Raw genomic sequence first — 23,946 nt, 5'->3', positions numbered from 1 at the left:
CAGCTCCAATTTCCTTCCAGTGAGAAAGCAAAAACTAGCCTTTGTAACTGAAATGTCTAGTGTTGCAATGATGACAGTATTGGGGAAGATACAAACTGGACAAGTATGAATCTCTCCCCTACCCAATATAAAAAAAAGAGTTAAGTTATAGAATTCTTGGGGAGTAACAAGAGTACTTTCATCTCAAAGCAGACGCCCAGTACTGGTACAAATATTCTCAAACTAGCTGAGGAAGAGGAGGAGAGGTTGGTTGGCTCAGTTTTGAAACTTGCAAGAATCCAGCTATATCAATTTTGTACACTGAAGAAGAATCCTTTGGAGCTGGCCAAGCAACAACAAAACCAGGCCAGAGTCTCTATTAACCAAATATGTCCTAATTCTACCTAAGACCCATTGTGGCAAGAAGAATATAGGACTTAAGGGGGCCTATGCTGGAATGATATAGTTGGCTGAGCCTACACATGTCTAGTGATAGGGACAGAGTCCATAAAACTAGACTTACTTGAATCAAAGTAGAACTCAGAAATCTTCAAAAAGGACTCTGTAACCTAAGTTCAGTTAGGTGCTTAGAGTTAGAGATATATAAACCCTTATTTCCATAGGCATTATTTTGTATCAACCTTCTTTTATCTTGTTTTTAATTCACTATTGATCTGTTTGCAGTGGTTTAGTCATCTTGTTAAATCCATTTTGCTTTATTTGGCTGAGTAACTGCTTTGCTTATTGTGCACGGGTTCAATTCCAACCTCAAGGCTTCCAAAGCAACCCAGGGTATGCTAAAAGGCTCTACAGGCTTAATTTAGACAAGACAAGCCATAGGAATTTAACTGAAGCACCTTTCATCAAATTAAGCACACAGAGATAAAAAAACAAGCAATGGCAATGTTGGCATGATTACTAAGAATAGTGGTAATTCAAACAGCCACCTTCATTAGGACCCAGGAGCTTATGATGCCAGACTTTGAAGACTTGTCAGTAAAAGAGAGAATGCAGCCAAGTCATCATCTGGCTGTGGAATACTAGAGACTACATGCATACAATGCTGAACAAATCAAAATCACCTTGCAAACTGGCACTTTCTTCTAATACTAAACTGAACACTGGGAGTAGGAAGCAGAAGTCCTTACACAAAGGATGGATACTGACTAAACTGAGTGACTTCTTGGACCATATAGCCTAGCAGCCTGCATTTGCTGCTCAGTATAGAAGGCAAGCCAGAAAATCAACCTTCGCAGTCTGAATAGCCTAAAATAGACCAATCCCACGCAATAAGTTTTTGTTAACATTATTGGCTTATTCTAGCACAGGTAAAGGAAGGTCCTCAGCCTTAACCTGTCCTAGCTGTTGTCTGTAGGACATTCAAATCTTCCTGATCTTTTCATCACTGTTTGGTGACCTTTCCTTTCTATAAATCTTAAAACAAAACAAGGTTCTTGGATACTGCTTGAATCCTAAGCAGTCCACTTCTCCCTCCCGGTACACTTTTATACACATACACATACTTAAAAGACATGCAACAAAATAAAACAAAACATTACAAAAACACCAAATAACCCTATACCTTTGTCATTGCTAGCAGTCAACATTTACATTCTCATAAGTTTGCACAGCATTTCCTAATTGGCATGCTTTGTTGGCACACATCTTTCCAAAGGCCTTTGTGTTTGAGGTGCTCATCTCTGATTATCCTGATTGTTTATGTGCCTACTAAAACTATCCCATACCACATTAAAAAGTGTCATGATTTGTGTTACCTCATAAAGCCACACCGAAACATGCTATTTTTCCAGCTAATACTATACCCCACGTGATTTAATACCATAACTCGTAGTAACACACCTGCGTTTTTCGCCATTCCAAGTCTAGATGTTACTAATGGGATAATGATTAGACCCTTGGTCATTAGATTTTTATTTGGCCTGACAAACAAATGACATAAAGCTACTTATGGGTCTAGGTGGACACCTCTTGTTCTATGACGACAGTTCTTCATGGATGTGTTGTCAGAAAAGCTGCACTACTGGACACTGCCGCCATATATGTAAATAAGTCCAAAAAATCTTACACTCCCTTAATCAGTCTGAAGAACTGGCTCCTGTGGTTTTAGATTCTCACTTCTTTTCTGGATGAGTCGCCTATAGATCTTAGTATTAACTGTTTCTTTATGTATTAGATCTAATCTCGTGATTACAGTAGTCAGCCTCTCACTCTCTACATTTCGATCCTTTAAATACACTATGTTTCTCTTGTAACCATTTTCACTGAATTGCAGACCACTGTACAGGAAAGCCCTGAGAACAATTCTTTCTCAAAGAATTTCCTCACTTAATTTGTTCACAAACCTCTCCTGTTGCAACAGTGTGGTATTTAGAATCCACACTGGATTTTTGTGTGGCTTATCTTCAGCAATTCTCATTATTATGTTGCACTTTTCATCTGAAAGAAGAGGAGGCCCTTCCTGAAAGCAGTCATCTTGGCTGGAACCAGCTGAGCCCCACCTTCCACCCACACTTCCAAGTACTTCTCCACAAACAAGATCAGGCAAATCAGAACCCAACAATATATAAATACATTTGTAAGGGGAGACCTTTGTAAGCATCTTTAGTTTACTAGACTTCAATTAGTGGTTTAATTTTTGTCTTGGGTATACCCAGAACACCAGCAGATCAAACTAAACAGAACACCAGCAGATCTACTAAAAGTTATAAAATTGAATGAAAACAGGGGAGGGAGAGAAAGATTTTTAAAACTGCTAAAATAGTAATTCGGCTCCTCCACAGCTATTTAAAAACAAGGAAAATATTGCTGCCTCAAATGTTTTCCTGCTTCAAAGGAAAGAAAACTGGAAGGAGGCAGAAAAGCAGTGTGTCTAGGGGGGGATAGTTCAAACCGACTGAAGGGTCAAGATGATGTACGTTGATGGAAAATACTTTGTTGTTAAAAAAAAAGTTACTTGCTAGAGAGTAATAGTATGAAAGTGTTCTGACGATATGGACTCTCCCTGAATGAATGATTTACAGGCCTAAAGCAGGCTTGAGAGCTTCAAACCGATATAAAACAGCAGGCAGTTGCATTACATCCTGCGAGCCAAAAAACAGCAACCATTCAGAGATAAACCAAAAATTCTGCCCTGTTGCTGGGATTTCAAAGGCGGAAGTGGCATCCGGGGGGGGGGGGGATTTCCGGAGGTTGGCGGTTTGTCCTGGAGTTTAGGCAAGCAAACCGAAAAATCGCCTTTTTGTGTGTTGCAACCATTTTGGGGTCCTCCTAAGAAAAGCTCCTGGTTTTTACTTTTTGAAATATGGCAACCCTGATAGAACACAAATACTTTATAACATGATAATGGGACATCCATAAAGTATTAAACAATGCAGCTACGTAAGAACATGAATCACTCTCAAAATGAAATTGTATAGAAGTTTCTTTGATTGTTGTTGAATCTTCCCACCACACTAGACATCCTCTCTTGTCACACCAGTGTGGTGCACCACACCCTTTGAGGAGCACTGGTCTATTGCATTCAATATAATGAAAAGATTCTATTTCTCATGTTCAATACAGTCTCTATGTCATTTAACAAGGTTTCAAATGACAAAAGTAATTATGTTCATATCTACCCACCCCACAACAATAGCCAGTAGTGGAAGAGAAATGTAGGTGCAAACTGAATAGCAATAGGCAAAACAACAAGCCACTAACATTCTGCCAGATGATAGATGGAAGCAAATCTTGCAGTAGATGAATAACGAACAAGTTCAAGCTTGTACCTCAAAGGCATGTCTTTTTATATGGGCAGTTTGGACATATTCACAGCTAATAAATTAAACCTCTAGATTCCAGTTCAGACCCTTAGGTATGGGAAGAGAAAACTACTTGTGACATGCAAGTCTTTCTTAATAAAGATAATGAGTCCAGTTATCTGTGAGCTTGCAATGGCATGCGTTCATATCTAAAGCAATGGGTTGCATCTTACCTGCACATGAACTCCCTGTTGGGATCCAGGCCCTCAATGATTCTAATGGTGATCCATCTGATATTGACCTTAAGCTTCCCCTACATCCTCCTTTATTGGTTGCTTACTTTGAGCCAGCAACATCTGCCAAGGAATATTTAAACCCACCAGAAAAGGGAAATTGGAGAGGCAGAAGGGAAACTCCCTATTAATCTCTCTGAGGAAGGTGAATAACTAGACTGTAGATCTTGGACTGGCAGCTCAGATATCTCTGTTAAGAATCTGTATCAACCCAACCACCACCCAAAGCTGTCCATTCCCTTAGAGGGTTCAGTGCAAGGTCATTCACAGTGCACAATTGAAATTAGAGCATTGTCTCTATATTGATTGCAGCTTCACTGGCAGGGTTCTTGTAGACATCAGTCTCTAATAAAGTTTAAAAGCTAAGGAACCAACAGCTGCTGTCACTGGGAGCTATCCAAGGTCCTGTGCCACTTAATTCTTGTGAGCTGCCTGCTAATCAAGATCAGCTTCTTCTGACTTCGTCCAGCAACTTGCAAACTCAGCCAGGCTGGAACAGTACAGCTCCCTTTGCGTGGTCAGTCTATTTGTTATAATGGTGGGTCGATATGAATTCACATCCATTCATTTTTCAGATGGATTAAGGCTGGAGCAAAGAATGTTTTGGATCTGGTACCTCAGGCTTCCTAAACTCAGTTTTCAGAACTGAGAGTACAAATATGCACTATAACGGCAAGTCCAGCCAAGTGTTTTTCCTCTCTCAATAATTTAAGGAGAGTGCTCCCAGAGAAAGCAAATATCTGAAATATTCTTGTGCTATACTGTCAGCATTTACACTGAAATTTGGAGAACTGAGCTAGGAAGAATATGAAGTGGAAAAATCATCTGCTAATTGATAACCATATGGCAATCACATACACATGAAATTGAATTTAACAGACAGTCCAGATTGTTTTACTGGACCATAGGATGGAGAGAAAAAAAAAAAGAAGGATTTGAGATCTTGCATATCAGATTACTTCCAGGGGGCACAGAACATCAGCATATTAATTACTTACAGGGGGCATAGAACATCAGCAGCAGAGGCCTATCTTCCTTCTTCAAAAGTCTTTTCAGTTCCTTAAATCCCAAAGAGATAAACATGCTATAATTAGAACCCTGAATTTAAGAAACAATATATCCCCACAGATTTCAGGTAAAAATTCCAAGCACATATAGTCTGGATTACATGTGTCAATATACGGAGTAAGCATTGGTCTTTGTTAGGGGCTTGAATAACAGAATTTACTGTGCCAAATTTAAGGCCAACAGGTTGATGAATTGGAGGAATTGGCTGCATTTAGGTGATAATCCAAGTAGGGGTATTGATAAGGCCCTGGGTCTTTTACACCAGATCCCTTCTCTTTTTTTAAAAAAATGCAAAACTTTTAAAAACTTGCTTACAGGACGTGTAATGGGTTTATGCCTTTTAAGAACACAGTGATACCTCCACATCCAAGGTTTCAAACACATGTTTTATGAGCCACCGAACATGGCCACTATTCACCCGCATTAACAAGGCCAAGATGGGTCTCTTGTTTTTAAGCCAAGACATGGCACCAATGAACTATGGTTTAGATTTATTTTTATTTTTACTATTGAGAGAAATGCATTCTCTCACAAACAAACCATTCATCTTTAATATATTGCTTTCAGTTATTTTAAAGACAACAGTGTGAGCCTGCTAGAAGCGGATGTTTGCAACTCCACAGTAACTACAACCCAACTCCGTATAAGTGGAATATTTCCACAGATTTACAAATGAAGCAAACACATTGTTTTCCTGCTGATATGTTTTCATAAATGCAGATAATCCAAAATAAATTAATGGGACAAGCTTCCAGTGAGATTTACTCAAAAGGGGTTTATTCAGAACATTTAAGATATATCTCATCTGTGCTGATGGATTTATGAGCAACTTTACACCCATATTGGATTTTTGTTCTTTGTGTATTCTCATCACCTCATTTTACCCTATTTATAGTGTTACATTGTGACTTTTTTTGTTGCTGTAGTTATAAGCTTCCTAGAATATTCTTTAGGGAACCCATCAAATTTGGTTGTTTTCTTCACCCCTTTCTCAGCGTTATAGCCAAGAGAATATGGAGTTGAAGGGTATTTAAAAGTAGATACAAACATAATTTTCTCCTCCAACTTTCTAGTTCAGCTAACTCTCAAAAAAGCTAACCAAGGCCCACTTCAGATGTAATAGGAAACCATGATTTCCTGCTAAGTGGATGAATTGCAGCTAGCCTCTCACTCCTGCAAACCCCTTTTCTCCTTGTGTCCAAAATGGAGAAGACTGGAAACAACTGCTTCTAGGTTCAAATTAATCACAATTCCCTGTGACATCAGGATTCAGGGAGCTACAATTTGTTTGAACTGTATCTGTGGTGTGTTTTTTTTATGCAAATACAAGTCAGAGTCTGAAACAACAGTTTCATCCTGACTTTCCCCCACTAAACCACTGTTTAAATGAACTACAGCGACCCCAAGTTTCAACATCACAGGGAACCATAGGTTGTTTAAAATTGAAAACAGAAGGTTTCACTTTCCCTCTCATGAGCACAAAAGGGGAAGCATGTGAGCCTAGGTTTCACCATGGCTTGTGCAAATATCAGGAAACTGTATCTAAATCGGGCTGGGAAAATAAAGATGTTGTTCTCACAGGAGCTACCAGGGGAAACCTATGTGGTACCCTCCATTTGTTGCTGGACTACAATTCCCATTAGTCCCAACCATTATGTCCAGTGGTCAATGGTGATGGGAGTTGTAGTTCAACAACAGCTGGAAGGCACCATGTTGTCTACCCTTACATTCTTTCTATCCAGAAACTGCCAAGTAGCTGTCAAAAAATAGACAAGTATTGTAACTTAGATGAGGTATGCACCTCTGGTTGATTACCCCAGAACCACAGGACTGTTTTCTTCAATAAAACAGGCACCCCACTTTTATTAAGAACAGAAAAATCTGCTTGTTTCCTTTCAACACAAACCAATCCAGGGCTATGAGGGAATATAAGGATGGATTTTTCAGAGCCAGTATGATTAGAAAGGCAAGATGAAAATTTTAAATTGAAAATGACCCCAGGAGAGATTGTAATAGAGAACAGAAAGGTGAACATTAAAAATTAATCTTCTTACAAAAAGTGAATGCCAAAGTAACTGTTCCTAATACCAGAATGAAAGCTAAGAAACTGAAATGACTCTATGAAATACCAGCCAGAGACCAATCAATTAAAATTTAAAATCAATAGGGTGGGTGGGAGGGAATACAACACACATTGCTCAGAGTTTACCAAGAAAGAGGAGGAAGTAGAATGAAGAAGATAAATTCCTGCAACAAAAGTATGTGTATGATTTAGGACTGTTCTCTGCTTTTATGAATTAGCTGCTATTAAATCAAAATAATTTGATGGCTAGGGAAGCCTTGCTGGGCTTAAACAGTCTCTATTTGCTGCATGTGAGATCTCAGGTAACCTCACTATCCCTTGCCATAGTCCTCATTTGCCCACATTAAGACTGAACACACCATCATAGTTTTCCTATTGGTCTTATAGTGTCCTGCAACTCAAAGGGCTTTATCATGACCCTTAAATATCTGCCAGTGATTCAAACCTGTAAGCCATCAAATGCATCTAAATTTTGGTTACCATGCCAGTCCCTCCACGGCTTTAAAAAAGGATGGCACGAGAGCAGGAGTAGTCATTTTCCTATTCTGTCACTTAGACCAATTAGTACCTTGCCAAAAAAGCTAATTCTGCTCCAGTTAAAATATTAATTGTGGATTCTATATTTTTCCTCAGCATGTTAGAATCCAAAATGTTCCAACCAACCCCTGTGATATGACTCAGAACCCATTTCCCATGGGATAATCCAAACAGAGGAATATCCCCATGTTTAAGATGTTTGATTCATTTTAATTCACGTTCTGTTGTATCCTAAGGATTTGAACTTCATATATAACAAAATTAAAAGTGCATTTGCATCCTTAAACAATTCACCATTTGAACCATCAGTTCTATAAAGGTCAGGGTGATAGTCAGTAGTTCATGTGTAGGAGCACAGAACACTGCCTTCAATGAAATCAGCCTGCGCTCCACCACTAAGCAACAACCCTTCGCTTTTCACCCATTCCTCATTCTATCTCCATTTAAACTGGATCATATCACCCATTTAATCACAGCCTTCAATGATTAATATGCTCATTTTGCTCAGCCTTGATGCTGGGTTCAATTCAAAACTGTAACCTGTTGTAAAAACCTACAGGGTTATCATACTAAAAAGGTAAAGGTACCCCTGCCCGTACGGGCCAGTCTTGACAGACTCTGGGGTTGTGCGCCCATCTCACTCAAGAGGCCAGGGGCCAGCGCTGTCCGGAGACACTTCCGGGTCACGTGGCCAGCGTGACATCGCTGCTCTGGCGAGCCAGAGCCGCACACGGAAACGCCGTTTACCTTCCCGCTGGTAAGCGGTCCCTATTTATCTACTTGCACCCGGAGGTGCTTTCGAACTGCTAGGTTGGCAGGCGCTGGGACCGAGCAGCGGGAGCGCACCCCGCCGCAGGGATTCGAACCGCCGACCTTTCGATCGGCAAGTCCTAGGTGCTGAGGCTTTAACCCACAGCGCCACCTGTGTCCCTTGGGTTATCATACTACTTATACCATAAAGATTTATAACCATGCCAGAACGAACAGGTGTGCCGAGCATAAACAAATTAATGAAGTAATAGAAGTCTGAGGGCTTTGCTTACGGTATGTGATACCCACGTGATACCCAGCCATTTATCACAACCATTCCATGTTGCAAATATTAGTGCAACTACCCCACAAGCCAACTAGAAAACTGTAAAGTTCAAGGAACTATCAGCTGGGAGAGCACAAGTTATATTTGGTGCCTAGAGTGGCTGATGCAGTTAAGGCATGCTGCAAGGGGGTATGCACAACATGCAATTGCAAAGCATCTCTCTCATGTCCCGTGCAACTTCCTTGGTGCCCTTAAAGCATATTAGCTTACAGAACATGGAGCTCCGCTAAACATGTCTTCCAAAAATTTATAAGCTTAAGAGTAACAACATTTCTCTGATTTTCTCAAGCTCATGTGAGTGCAAAGGGTTCTGCATTCATTATGTGCAGGAGTTAAATTTGTGGAAGAACTTTGTTTTGTTCCAAGCACTTCACAATTCTGGTTAACGTACCTTTTCACTGTCAATGTGGACAATGTCTTTGGCTTCAGGATCTTCCTCCCACAATGGAGCTCCTTCTGGATCCTTTAGAAAGGCCACCATTGACTGCACAGAAATGGAAAGACCAAAGTTTTTAACCCCACGACAGAACTATCACCAATCCATGGAATGCTGACTTTGCCATTCTACTTCCAGTAACAACATTCATTGGTTCACCCTTGTACTTCAGACTTCTTTAAAAAATACAAAGAAACCCAAGAAGCAAAGTTTTTTATGCAGATTCCAGAAACCTTTGGCATGAGGATTTTAAAAACAACAACACTTTTTTAAAAAAACAACAACAACAGGTGAATATTGTTCTGGAAAGCAAGCAAAACAAATTCATTTCTGACTAGTGTGCTATAAAGGACAGAAGCCTACAAAATTGCTCTCAGATGTTTGGGATGGGGGAAATTTATTTTCCTCAAACCATACAAACATATATATTTTTTAAATCATGTAAAGTGCTGCTGCCCCTCCGAATTGTTCTGAAACGAAATAAAAAAGATAGGGAAACAGTTTTTAAATCTAGGAAAAATAAGGAGGAAATTAATATGAAGGAATTAACTCTGGACAAATGGGGTGTGAGATGCATAAAACGAGGTGGGGGCTGCAAGTTGCCTGCCTGTGATCTATGTTATCCCACTGCTGTTAATAGCTTCTAAATATCTCTCATATAAAACAACAATACTATGTCTGCTGTGCTCTGATGTACGGTGGCCATATTTTAAAAAGTGAAAATCTGGACACAAAATGGGTATGTCCAACAAATTACGGACATAACTGGACCGAAGAGAGGAGGACCAAAGGGAGCAGAGATAATGTCTTCTTCAAATTCCATGGAAGTCTAAAGGTGCAGTTCGTAACTTTTTAATGAAAAGCTGTATCCACAAGCAGGAGGCAATCTTCCCTAACAACCCTTCCCTAACAACCCAACTTTCAATATTTTTGTTTCCTTCTATTTTCAGTAGGTCATCAGCACAGTCCTATGCAAGTTTATTCTTAAGACCTATTGTATTAAGTAGAGCTTTCTGTCAAGTTTGCAGTGTTACACCTTTATACTTAGGTGTGAGGCTCCCTCACCAGTTAAGAGTGCTGGGAAAGTATTCCAGACACCAGAGAGATATCAGGCTTGTTTCCCTCCTGCCCAGCATAGGAACCCTGTGTGTTTTAGTGTGCAGTTAAGCCTCACACCCCTGTTAAATGAAACAAACAAACAAACAGTTTGTTTGTTTCAACTAGCTTAGTAAATTCCTAGCATATTTAGCAGGTGTTTGAACAGCACTGGCTTTCTCTTTTTATCTAACTGCCAATACTAACACAAGCTACTACACATGAAGAAAAACAAACAGGAAACACTGATTGCAATGCACACCAGAATGTCAAACATGAAACAGTGTGCTGCCATATATGTGGTCTTGCCAGTGCTGAACTTTCCAGTGACAGACCGCAACAGTCTAAGTGGATAAATCTGCTCCACTTTACATAAAATTAGGTCCACAAATCCGGGAGCTGGACATTTGTGTATACAACTTACGCAGGGTTTACGTTCCAGGGATTGTGTCTAAAGCCAAAATCTCATATGGTCAAAACCTACTGGGTTCAATGGCGGGTGGGATTGCCAAAGCCATTTCCTCCCAGAACCTCACCTCCTTTGTAATCCCCCCCCCACCTGCGTAAAACTGAATGTACACAAGTTAAATGTGTGCAAGTTGTGGGCTCATTGTACATCACACCTCTTGATTTTTTTTCCTAACAGAGGCTCAGAATGAAGCTTGAGGAACTATTCTCAAAACCTGGAATTGAGTTTGCAGTCGAGGCCCTCCAAACATTGATGGGCTACAACTATCACCATCCACGACTATTGGCCAGGCTGGCTGGGGCTGATGGGAGTTGTAGTTCAACAACATCTGGAGATCCACATAAAAATTCCCCAACCCTGGTTTACAAACTAGTTTGTGATGCTGTTGGAAAAGTTGCTCTGTGTTTGGGGGGGGGGGGAGAAGGGAGGGGGGAGGGAGAAATTCCAAAGCTCTGCTTGCACATATGAAAGGGTTTCTGTGTGCTTAAGAGGGCTCTTTGGATTGCAGCCCAGGAAAGAAAGAGTGCTGGGAGCAGCATGGCAGCCTCATTAGAACAGCACACCCCACCTTACTGCCAAATGCATTTTCATATTGTCTTAAAATGTAACACAGCAGATCTAGAGAGCTTTGTTCGCTATTACTGATGTACTGCAAAACGAAGTGTTAAGTTAAATCTGTTAACAGTTTTTAAAATCTACACACACTTGAAGCAGCAGGGTCACAGAAAACAGGAATACCCGATTAAAAACAAAACATGTTCTGAAATACACATAACTAAATATAAAACAATATTAAATAATCTGATATTTTCATGTGTTCTAAGCCTTCTCGGCATTACTGAACAGACTGCTTCTGTCTCCTTCGCTACCCGTCCTATTGTACTAGTTAATTTTTAATTTAGGGATTAGGGAGCCAGATTTATTTTAAAAAATATATTGCATAAGCAACTAGTTATTTTAGGCACTTTATGAAAAAAACGGAAGATAACGATGAGTGTCTTTTTAATGTCTATTCTCCAATGCAGCAACATTTTCTGTGGCCTAATTGTACAGTGAAAAAGGTTCCTAAGGATTGATCCACACTTACCTTTCTTCTGTGCTTTCCATGAACTTTAAAGCTCCATGTCTGATTGAGCACCCCCCTTTTTTTTGTTCCATGCTTTAAAGCTATTCAGGTTTACTGAGGATTGCCATTTGCTCCAATTCAGCTTTAAAGAGCAGATTTTCATGGGGAAAGCTCCAGAGCAAGAGCAAAAGAAAAAGAGAGGGGTGGCACTTGGACACAGAGCTTTAAAGAGCACGCCTGTGCCTGTAAAGGTAAGTGTAGATAAGCCCTTGATCACCTTTTTCCCAATTCTAGCCACAGAATGCACTAGAGATTAGAGCTGATGACTGCAAATAAGGTGAGCTATTGTTTTTTAGCTAGTTTGTGCATCAGAGTGAGAAACAAAGAAACTCTTAGCTGCACTTTCCATCAGTTTGCTCACATTTGATACAAAATATAAAATCTCCTGTGAATGTTTTTAATTCAACAAAAATAGGTTTTGTACAAGGTTAAGACTCGAGACAGAAATATTTCATGTTTGGGTTTCTTAGGGAAAGGGATTGAAAGGAAGATGTCCAGTGTTGTCAACTGCCCTCATTATAAAATCCCAGGTGCTTTCCCATTTGGAATACTGTACACAGTTCTTGATCCTCCTTGCTGGAAAAGGGCATTTTAGAAGAAGAAGAAGAAGAAGAAGAAGAAGAAGAAGAAGAAGAAGAAGAAGAAGAAGAAAGGAGGAGGAGGAGGAGGAGGAGGAGGAGTTTGGATTTGATATTCCGCTTTATCACTACCCGAAGGAGTCTCAAAGCGGCTAACAATCTCCTTTCCCTTCCTCCCCCACAACAAACATTCTGTGAGGTGAGTGGGGCTGAGAGACTTCAGAGAAGTGTGACTAGCCCAAGGTCACCCAGCAGCTGCATGTGGAGGAGCGGAGATGTGAACCCGGTTCACCAGATTACGAGTCTACCGCTCTTAACCACTACACCACACTGGCTCTCAACTGGAGATGGTGTAGAAAAAGGCAACCAAAGTGTTCTAGAAATTTTGGGACATGCCCTACAAGAAAAGGTTAAAGCATATAATGCTGCTTAGATTACTAAAAAGGACAGTGGAGACATAGCAAGCATCATAGTGCAGGGGTAGCCAACAGGGTGCCTTCCAGATGTTGCTGGCTGTGACTGATGGGAGTATTAGACCAGCATCATCTGGAGAGCACCACACTGATAGGTTATAAGGAAACAGAGAAAAAAAGCAGTTCTTCTCCCTCTATGGTAACATGTCCTCAGGGTCCCTTCCAACTCTACAGTGCTATGATTCTGCTATGTGAGCTTGGGGGTCATCCAAAGAAGTTTATAGACAATATAAACAAACAAGGTACTTCTTCATACATGTAACTGACTTAAGGAATTCATCTTCACAAGCCACCTTTAAAGCCACCTCAAATGGCTTTACAGGGGGTCTAGGCAAGTTACTAGATGAGAAGTCTATCAATCAGTGTTACCTGACTAGGACTTTGGCAGTATGCCACTGAATACCAGTCGCTGGGAAGCAGCAGCAGCAACAGTTGCCTTCATTCCCTGCTAGTGGGCCTTCAGGACGTTTATGGTTGGTCATTTTAGGAAACAAGGTCACCAACAAGATGGACCTTGGTTTCATCCAATAGGAATCTCTTTACGGGCAACAACGGCCACTCGGGTTTCCATTTTAGCCTCTAATATTGCTGCATAAACACAAACTACATCTATTTCCATAAGAATAATTCCACCTTTTGATCGATTTTATATTCATAATTTTATTGGAGGGATTTAATAACTGAATGGCTTTTTTTATTGTGGTCTGCCCAGTGAGCATTTATTGATTAAAAGGTGCTAAAGGTGCTATAGGCATTTGAAAAAATAATTTGACTAAAAGGGAGGGGAAACAGCCCAAATACTTGACCATAACCTTTTATGATAACTTCTGGAAGCAGTCGGGTTCACAAGCATGTTAACCAGATCTTGTCATTATTCAAGACTCATGCATCAAGCTCTTCTGCATGCTTATTTTAAAGATGCCTCCAATTAGTTTGACATGTCATATTTTTTCATCATATTCTCCCCTGAGAAGAAGACAACAGCTAGCTTGGGGGGAAAGCCCTACTTCTGGGCATGGAGTCAGATTCTAAACTTTATATTCAGAGAAGGAGGAGAGGGGCCTTGTGCAAGCCTGTTTCCATCATTTTAAAAAATGGAAACAAGAAAGGGAAGAGGGAGACAGTCGGTAGATAACACACCAGATGGGAAATATCAATCCCAGTGGCAGCCAATGAAAGCAACTCCTGAGGGAAGGCAGAAACACACACACACTCTGCTCTTTTCTGCTTGGCAGAAGCCAGCCAGAGGCTGCCAGGAGTGTTTGGGCTGATGCTGTACAGGCACCTGCCTAAGAGCACCTAGCACCAACAATGCCTAGAGCAGCTTTGCCTCCAAACAGGGGAGCTGAGGAGAATGCAGGTACCGTCCCTCTGGAATAGGGAAGAGACTTTCACTGCTTCTTAACCCCATAAGGAATGTGTAGTTTGCGAACACTTTCCAACCAACTAATTAATAACAAACATACACACACACACTCAATAATTAGAACAACTTATGGAATCATTTTACACATCATTTGGGAAGACAGGCTAATGACACACTAATATCAGTGTATTGGAAGAAGCAAAGATCACCAGTGTTGAAACAATGATTCTTCAACATGAACTTTGTTGGACTGGTCATGTTGTGCAGATGCCTGATGATCGTCTTCCAAAGCAACTACTCTATTCCGAACTTAAAAATGGAAAGCGTAATGCTGGTGGTGAACAAAAGAGGTTTAAAGACTGTCTCAAGGCAAATCTTAAAAAATGTAGTATAAACACTGACAACTGGGAAACACTGATCTGTGAGCGCTCCAGTTGGAGAACAGCCTTAACCAAAGGTGTCATGGGCTTTGAAGACACCCTAACTCAGGACGCAAGGGAGAAATGTGCTAAGAGGAAGGCATGCCTGGCAAATCCACACCGTGATCAACTCCCGCCCGGAAACCAATGTCCCCACTTTGGAAGGATGTGTGGATCCAGAACTGGCCTCCACAGTCACTTACGGACTCATTGTTAAACCATGTTTATGGAAGACAATCTTACTCAGCTACGAGTGGTTGCCAAAGAAGAAGAAGAAATCTATTAATGAAGTACAATCTGCAAAATGTGGTAGCAGTTGCAAAACTAAGTCTCCTCTAATAAGGCAGGAGGAATTAGTGTTGAGACCTGGCAGTTGCCACTACCTTCAATAATGGTGCTCAAATCTCATAACTGCCACTGTACTGTGAACTATGAGCAAGCCAGGGTCTGTGCAGATAAATTTATCTGTTTTGTTCTGTTATAAAGACCAGAAAGACAGAAATTTACGCAAAGCTTCGCAATTTATTCACTTTGTATAATGTCTGGGTTATGCACTGCTGGCTCCCCTCCCCTATAATGTTTCCTCTTAGTAATTCTTCCTAAGGCAAACAGCGCCAAACACTTCAGCCTCCTCTTATAGGGAAGGTTCCCAAATACTTCCAAAACTAAACAGAACTTATTTTTGTTGAATCTATTCTGTCGTTTTGAGTCCCTCCAATGACTTTTGGGGAAATCCTCTAAGTGCTGGAGAAGGTTGAAGGAAACACACCAGGTGAATTCAGCTGAGTATCATTCGATTTGTCAATTTTTTAAGGCTCTTCTGGAGTTTAAAAACACCTCCTACAATCATTTCAGGAACAGAGCCAAGACCTCCTGAGGCTACTTTTGTGAACAAAGCTTTTTCTTAAGCCACCATGAGGAAAGGCCTCCTATTCTAGGAGTATTCTCTGGTGTTCTCTAGGATACCCCTTTTCTCTGAAAGCTGCTTCAAAAGGCGCTTCTCCTTTTGCTCTGTGCAGTCTATTATGGCCGTGCAACAAAAGGAAAGGAGGCCAGTTTGCCCATGCTATGTGCTGGGCATCTACCTAGGACTTTAGTCCATGGTTGCAATCATATCTGAGAAAAGGCCACTTCCTCTCTTTTCCAAGCTCATCTCATGGCAGATGAAATAGAAGGGGAGAGCATTTTCCCAATCACTGTCAGGGTAATGCTATTAGATACAAGCTGGCATCAAAAGGGATCTTGCAGCAAGACAAAAATAATTTACAACACACATACTAAATAAAAAACCCACTTTATTTGTTAGCAGATTGCAATGAAGTTCACAATTTATATTGCAATTTAACAGTGTCTCCATCTAGTTAATCACACACAGCTTTGCAGGATGTTTGCCTGGCAGATGTGCAGGAGATATGAGAATGGAGAGAAACCCTTTAGGTCACCCAAACAGCTGTTCCTGAAATGTATGGGGGGGAAAACCATCCAAATATAAAGCATTAAGCATTAACATCTGTTCTACACCCAAACACATCTCCCTGTTCGGAAGATTTCAAACTACTGTAAATTTACCTTCAGTGTGAGTGCTCTGTTATATTCAGTGTGAAATGCGCCATCCCTGTCAAGAAACAGTATGGGGAAAAACAGCAATTAATTTTAGGAGTGCTATTAGAAAATCATGCAGCTGTTTCCTCTGGTCTGGATAAATTAAATTTTCCTCAGCTTGCAGGGCTGTAGAAAACACAGCCATCGAAAACAAGTTCTTGAAGCAACCAGGTCTCTAATGGGCAATCACTTCCACAAAGCCTTAATGAGAGCATTTAGCACAGGCTAGACTTGGGGAGTGGCAGTTTCAGGGGGCAATTTCTATTTGCAACAATGCACTGCTATATTTATGCATGTTGGTTCCCAAAGAACAAAAAACAATCACATGCCGAAGTCTTCTGAAATAAGTCAGCTGGGAAACCAACCTCCAACTGATTTAGGTAACACAGGTAGGGACTGTCTCATTAAAAAGAATTATGATGGAATACTGGAAGAGGAGACAACACTTTCTTTAAGTATGGGTGTAATTTTTCAGGGGGTAATTTCTTCCCAAACTCATCTGCATTAAAAACATCCCTACTGATCCCTAATAATAATAATGTGATGAGTTTTTCTATTTCTCTCAGGCCAGGCAGATGGGGGAGGGTTAATTTTCAACTCTTAATGCTGACCCAGACTACTAATATTAATAACAGTGTATTATGTAATCACACACATTTTTATTCGGGGACCTCTCCTGAGTATGTAACATGCTCTTTGATAGTCACAACAAAATTTACATTATCTATGTACGTACCAGTAGATACAGTGCAATTATGTTTAGGAGTTTACAATTTTACTTGCCACTTTTGTGGCTCAGAAAGCCTCTTGGGTAAGTCCTAGGGTTACTTCAAAGTTTGAAGCTGCGAGGGGGAAAGGGATGACCCTGCTCCTCCTTGCCTCCACAGTTCAGAGGAAGCTTGGGATGTGTTTTGGATCCAGCTCCAAGCTAGGAGGAGAGGCAGGTGTCTTGACATCTGCATTTGACAGGCGCTTCAACTGCCTAGCAAACATACAGACAAAGCAAGCCTGCCCACCTCCCTCCAAATCTAAACTGGAGGGGGTTGAAAGCTTGCTTTCCCATTGCACGGAACTCTGAACCCTCCTCCAGGTTTGGGGTTGGGACAGAAATTGTCTCCGACCTTGTGCTGCATTTCAGATGTATGGTGCAAGGTCAGAAAAAAAACCCAACTGTTGAGGAAGGTGCATGGTTCTGGCAACTGCAAGAGATAAACAAAAGCATTTAATATTCTTAAATATTAGCAAGCACTAAGATCTTAGTGGGACAGAGTGCACCAACAAAAATTAACTTTCAGCCACCAGCTCATCATAGCCAACCCATACCATGTTGCCTGCCCATTAAATGTCCATCCGCAGCCCAATTTTGGAATGCAGTACATATGAAAATTATTATCTCTGCCTTACGAGCTTTTGTTCTTTTTGCATAGCCACTCTGGGCTGTATGGGGAGGGGTAGTACCTCTGGTGGGAGACATATTGTGCTCCTTCTGGGGCAGTTTGTCCACCTTTGGTCCCCACTCTGCACTCAGCTCTCACCTGTGGCTCTTAGAAGCTGTCAGCATGCAACAGCAGCTACATCCCGGGAAATGGCTTTGACTGGCTGGCTAAACCAGGTGAGGGTAGCCGATGGGCCTCAAATCCTCATTGATTTAGGGACTTGCCCTGCATACAAAGACAGGCTCTGGTGGATTGAGCAGACAAGACCAATAGTGGGTCCAATAGCCAAGGCGGCGGTTCCTGCACATGTTGTAGAGGGAAGTGAGGGACAGATGGGGCTCATCAACCTGGGAAGGTAGCCCATCTAGGAAAAGGAAAACACTGATACTAAACCTCTGCTGCCTTGCAAGGTATCTTTAGGAGAAAATAAAGCCAATGGCAGCACAGCCACTCTCAACCCATTATATTGCATTCCTTGACAATCTTAGATAGGATTGTAATTAAGCAGTATATAAATTGTCTCAACAAATAAAATAAAAACCCATTCTTGCACGTACTTGTAATGCAATAACTCTACCCCTTTCTCCTTCAAACTAGGGTCAACTTTCATCTTCTTGCATAGTTTTCTGCTCTCTGAATCACTGCAAAACAAACAAACAAAAGCATTTGATATATTTTTAAAAATATTAGCATTAAATTACACAACATTAACTACATGTGAACAATTCTAGTTTAGCACCTCTGCCGTAATTACTGATAATTTAACCTAGGACACAAGCAGCAGCATGGGACGGCAACATTCACTGGGATTCCTGCACTGTAGGAGGTAAAACTAGATGACCCTTGGGGTCCCTCCCAACTACAGTTCTATAATTCTATGATGCAATCCTAAACACACTTAGTAAGCTGCACTGAGCAGAGTGGGACTTACTTCCAAGTCCATACTCAGTGTTAGAATAGCTGGGTGCAGCCCTGATAGCACTTCTTTCTGCCAGCCTTCTCCTTAATGATTCAGTTGATAAGAGTTACAGCCAAAGGCAGCCCCGTCCCACACTTCCAAATCATAGCACAAGGCAGGAGGGGTGGACAGACTTACTCAGCAACACCAACCCACAGTTTTCTGTAGCAACCAAGCCCATGTCAACCTTCCCATCCCAGAATGTGCCCCACAACATGAAGATAAAAAGAAAGCAACACAGCCACAAATCTGCAGAATGATTAAGACGCGAAAAGCTCTGAAATTGGCTTCTCTGGGAAACAGGGATACAGACAAGATTAACATCTAAAAGGACACCATAAAACGGCTGGAATGCCATGAATGAAATCCCGGGGAACATTTTACACATTCCCCAATACATAAATTTGTCACAAAGTTAATTGAGCAAGCAAGAGCTGCAACAGGCTAATGAAGGAGCAGAGAAATGCACTCACACAGGAATCTTTCTCATGCTACTGCACCACGTCTCTTTATCTCATGGCAGCAGTTGGTGGCACAGGTGATTGCAGTATGATTCAACTGCTCTTTCTGTTTCTGTCTCTTTAAATCTATGAGTGACATTTATTATTTAGTTTTACTACTTGCCTCAAGAAAAATATCTCCAGGTGATGTTCAAGTTTAATATATATATATGGATAAAAACAAGGTCCACTTTTCCTCTCCTGCTAAATCTGCTCTGGAGGGTTGGATGAGTCCTCAGGACAGGTTTAGGGGGCACATGGCAGGAGGAGGTGGAAGTTCTGTTGTGTCAGTGGATCTCATTTCCTGTATTCATATACCCCAGTTTGTGCTATGTTGAATTCCACCCAATACAGTGGTACCTCGGGTTAAGAACGTAATTTGTTCTGTTCTTAACCTGAGGCACCACTTTAGCTAATGGGGCCTCCCGCTGCCGCCGCACGATTTCTGTTCTCATCCTGAAGCAAAGTTCTTAACCCAAGGTACTATTTCTGGGTTAGCGGAGTCTGTAACCTGAAGCATCTGTAACTCAAGGTACCACTGTACAGTAGAATTGAACTTTAGAATCCTAAACAACCCTTCAAATACAAGTTTGGAAGAAGAAAAAGAAGACAGGAAAATCATTTCACACATGGAAACAGCCAAAAATACACCATACACTGGGGGTGTTAAAAGTGGGGTGGGGGGATCTCCCATTGTGCCAGTGCAAATCTTTGCACTGACGGCACAGTTACGTAGCACTGCACTGGCTACAAGCCAAAGTTAATTAAAGAGTCACTTATATCTGTAAGGACACTGATGGATACAAGACCACCCCCAAGCTATGAATTTGATCATTGAGAAGAAGTGCAATCCCATCCAGAGCAGGCTGAATCCTGCTCATCTGGAGAGAAGAAGTACTTATTCACAGAGCTAACCTCAGCTTGTTATTCTCATCTTGTCCTTTACCCTAGCCTAGCACATTCAGCACTTCATGTGGTTTTAATGAAAAGTTGTGTGTCACCCACATGCTGGCAACAACTCACTTCAAATCCCCAAATGACTATGCTCAGCAGTTTCATGTGGATGTTAAAAAGAATGGGAGATACTATAGACCCTGCAGGACCCTGTGGCACAAACACCACTGAGTTAAGTTGAAATCCCCCATCACCACCTTCTGGAAATGGTCATCCAGATACAAGCAGAGCCACAGCAACACATTACCACCCAGCCCCACCGGAAAATGTATAACCATTTCTAGCTTTCACACCCGGCCTGAAGTACTAGGAAACTGCCTATAATATTGGGGTATATTTGCTGAAAATGCCTATATTATCAGAAGTATTCTTGGTAAAAAGGTAAAGGTAAAGGTACCCCTGCCCGTACGGGCCAGTCTTGCCAGACTCTGGGGTTGCGCGCCCATCTCGCTTAAGAGGCCAGGGGCCAGCGCTGTCCGAAGACACTTCCAGGTCACGTGGCCAGCGTGACAAGCTGCATCTGGCGAGCCAGCACAGCACACGGAAATGCCGTTTACCTTCCCGTTAGTAAGCGGTCCCTATTTATCTACTTGCACCCGGGGGTGCTTTCGAACTGCTAGGTTGGCAGGCGCTGGGACCGAGCAACGGGAGCGCACCCCGCTGCGGGGATTCGAACTGCCGACCTGACGATCGGCAAGTCCTAGGTGCTGAGGTTTTACCCACAGCGCCACCCGCGTCCCTATTCTTGGTATTCTTGGTAGCATCCCTGAAACTACTCAAAGAATATACGAACATCAGATAAATAGTCACAACCTGTACAAGGAGCTTAACAATAGGTCAGTAGGTAAATGAATCGTAGGAGGCAACAAGAAGAAATGATGTACAGTATGAAGGTGTTGAAGAAGCTAGTAGTGGCATCGCACAGACATCACAAACACCCTGAATTTGCCTAAGAACACAGACACATGCAATTATATTTGTACATGTGTGAAGGGTATGAGACACCAAGGAAAATAAACTAAAGTAGAATGAACTGAAGAAGTAACATATAAAGAAATACAGAGAGATGGGGGGGGGGGGTAGGCACAAAGTATAACCAGACAGTAAACAATATCAAATGCAGATCCTAACCTACTTGTTCACTAAGGCTTAATTTCTAGAATCTAGATGGTATGCTGAACGTTCCTGGAGGCCAATACAGAACAAGAGCCATGAAGATCTCTCCTTTGGGTGGTTGTCGGGGGCCTGAGGGCTAATGATTACAATCGGCAATGATGAAGTTCCACCCAGTCTATTCTTATGGGATACTGGGAGAAAGTGGGGTGGGAGTGGTGGCTGCAATGCTTTCTTCTAAAGAACACCACCACTCATATATTCTACATGAGATATATAAAGACCAGAGAGGATGTGCCTCTATTGGAATTAAAACCCACCTCATCAGTTTTCCCTTACTAATGTTCCTAAGCATTCTCAGCAGCAGACCACACAGTCCCACAGAACATGTGGACAAACTGGGGGCAAAAAGGATCTGTGCTTTAATGCCCATATAAGATTAAAACTTATTTGGGCTCTGCTTCAGGCAGCAAAATGACTTGGGCCGGAACTGCTTTAATCCCCACTGACTTTGTAGATAACAGCTGGTTATGGATAAATCCTGGCTAATACCAAATCCTTGTTAAGGTTGGCCCTGACATAAGGCCTGTAGAAGAAAATATGGGATAATTCGCCCAAGAGGCAGGTATAATCCTGCAGCCTAGCCTGGAAGTATTATATCTTAGACTGGCACAAAGTGGCAGGATGAAGAGCATTAATAGCAGGGCCAAAGACAGAAGAGGCATCTTCAAAGATTCTTGGATTGAGTCAAACTGAAAGGCACAGAGCAACATGCATCTGCGCACCAATGTGCCAGCATGGACTGAAATTGCTGAGCACACATTCAACACTTGAGAAATGAGGAACTGATTAGGGCCCTTCCCTACACGAAGTGCTGCTTTTGCGGTTGCTGGCATTCCTGTTAATTCTCTCGACATTTTCAAGCTGTCTTTACGGCAAATGTGAAGAATGAACAATAAATAAATTAGCACTATGTTGCAGATAAGACGGGAGAGCTTGGGTGAGAAGAGTTCAGCACATACCCTGCAGATGGTAGTTAGTCTGAGCAGGAAGACTGTAGCATACAGAAACGCATGATAATCAGCGGTCTGGCATGCACTGACATTAGCATTTTAAAGCACTAACTAGCAAAACTAAGACACTAAGACAGACTTCCTCACTTGAAGGTGAACGCTTTCACCCATTAAAGCAAAGCTTGCAATCTTGCCAAGGCAATGGCTTCTCACATGTAGTGCATGCCAGACCACATCAGAAAGGAGCAGCTGACGCTGGCTAAAACACCATCCTGTCCAACACAGACCTCCACGAATTTTGCAGTGTTGTACACACCATGATGGTGGCCCAGCACAAACTTCCACCCCTTTCTTAGATCTGCTAGGGCACCAGGTGATTCCTTAAGCAGCAGATGTTACCACCAGTACTAAAGTCAGCTTTATGCGACTGATCTCATTATCATCTTAAAATGTGGAAACGAGGAAACTGTGTAGTTCCAGTACACTGTGCAAATCGTCTCTTTAAAGCCCCCCAATTAAATACTACACACACAGCTAAAGTTAACTTTTCACCAGTGTAATTTAAAACACAGAGAGACTCACTCACACCAGGGATGAGAGACTGTGAGCAAGTGGGGGGAACAGGGGACAAGAAGAGCTGCTTAGCCCTTTCTTTCTTGGCACTTTATTTTCCTGCTCAAAATCACCACCTCCCCCAAAGCACGATTTATGTTTTTCCTCTATAGACAGGGAACAGAAGTTGAGAGAATTTAAGTGCCAGTGGAAAGTGCTAAGCAGCTTCGTCCCTACCATTATTCTGCTTAAACACAGTTGCCTGACACTTCTCGTTTTTTTTAAGCTGGTAGTGGGGTGATACAACACATGGCTGCACATACTAACTAGTTTCCGTCTAAGATCAGTCTTGCAGACCCAATGGGGGTGTACTTTGTACTGAAGGAGTACGGTAGATCATGGGAGAAGCCATTTTGTCCCCTCTCTCATCTAATGCCTTATGAGACTGTCCCAGTGCCATCTTTGAATGTGGTGGATCAGCAGTAGTGCATGGCTACTGGGCAGCCACCCAAAGCATCTCTTATCATTTTCAATTACATCCCAGAATGAGACAAGTCATTCAATATTTCCAATCACTGGGTAAGTTCCAAAGGTTTCCTTCGACACGTGGGAGCTTCTTTCCATCCTCAGAAGGGCTGTTTTACAACTTGTACTAGAGCACTGCATGAGAAAACCAAAATCAAATATATTATTTTACTTGATGCAAACGGAAGCATAACAACTGCTATAGAACCTAGCCAATTTTAGCACTACACAAATAATTCCATCAGCACCTGTGCAAGTGTTTGCTAAACAGTGCAAGCAGCTATTTTCCTGTATCTTTGAATCCTACTCCTTTAATTTGAAAAGAAGTCACAGCTGTGCTGACTTTAACTGCTAAATATATAGCAATTTAGCGCCCACAGAAGCAGTTGAGGCCCAAATCAATGCCTAATTTCCCATTCTGATCTTTTAAAGGTAAAGGTAAAGGTACCCCTGCCCGTACGGGCCAGTCTTGACAGACTCTGGGGTTGTGCGCCCATCTCACTCAAGAGGCCAG

At 41.7% G+C, this 23,946-nt stretch overlaps 1 protein-coding gene across 3 annotated transcripts in view; it reads right to left on the bottom strand.

Annotated features, from left to right (window-relative positions):
* The window catches only part of PDIA5 (protein disulfide isomerase family A member 5), a 142,265-nt gene that overhangs the window by 72,191 nt on the left and 46,128 nt on the right, over positions 1 to 23,946 (bottom strand). For all 3 annotated transcript variants that reach the window (XM_083744371.1, XM_083744370.1, XM_083744372.1), the window contains exons 4-7: positions 18,375 to 18,458; positions 16,349 to 16,394; positions 9,209 to 9,301; positions 5,032 to 5,092 (exon numbers count right to left, since the gene is read on the bottom strand). In XM_083744371.1, coding sequence (XP_083600497.1) covers positions 5,032 to 5,092; positions 9,209 to 9,301; positions 16,349 to 16,394; positions 18,375 to 18,458 — 284 coding nt within the window. The remainder of the gene's footprint in view (positions 1 to 5,031; positions 5,093 to 9,208; positions 9,302 to 16,348; positions 16,395 to 18,374; positions 18,459 to 23,946) is intronic.

The sequence above is a fragment of the Podarcis gaigeae genome, assembly GCF_964106915.1.
Source record: "Podarcis gaigeae genome assembly, chromosome: 1".
Taxonomy (NCBI): Eukaryota; Metazoa; Chordata; class Lepidosauria; order Squamata; family Lacertidae; genus Podarcis; species Podarcis gaigeae.
This window is presented reverse-complemented; position numbering and strand designations above follow the sequence as displayed.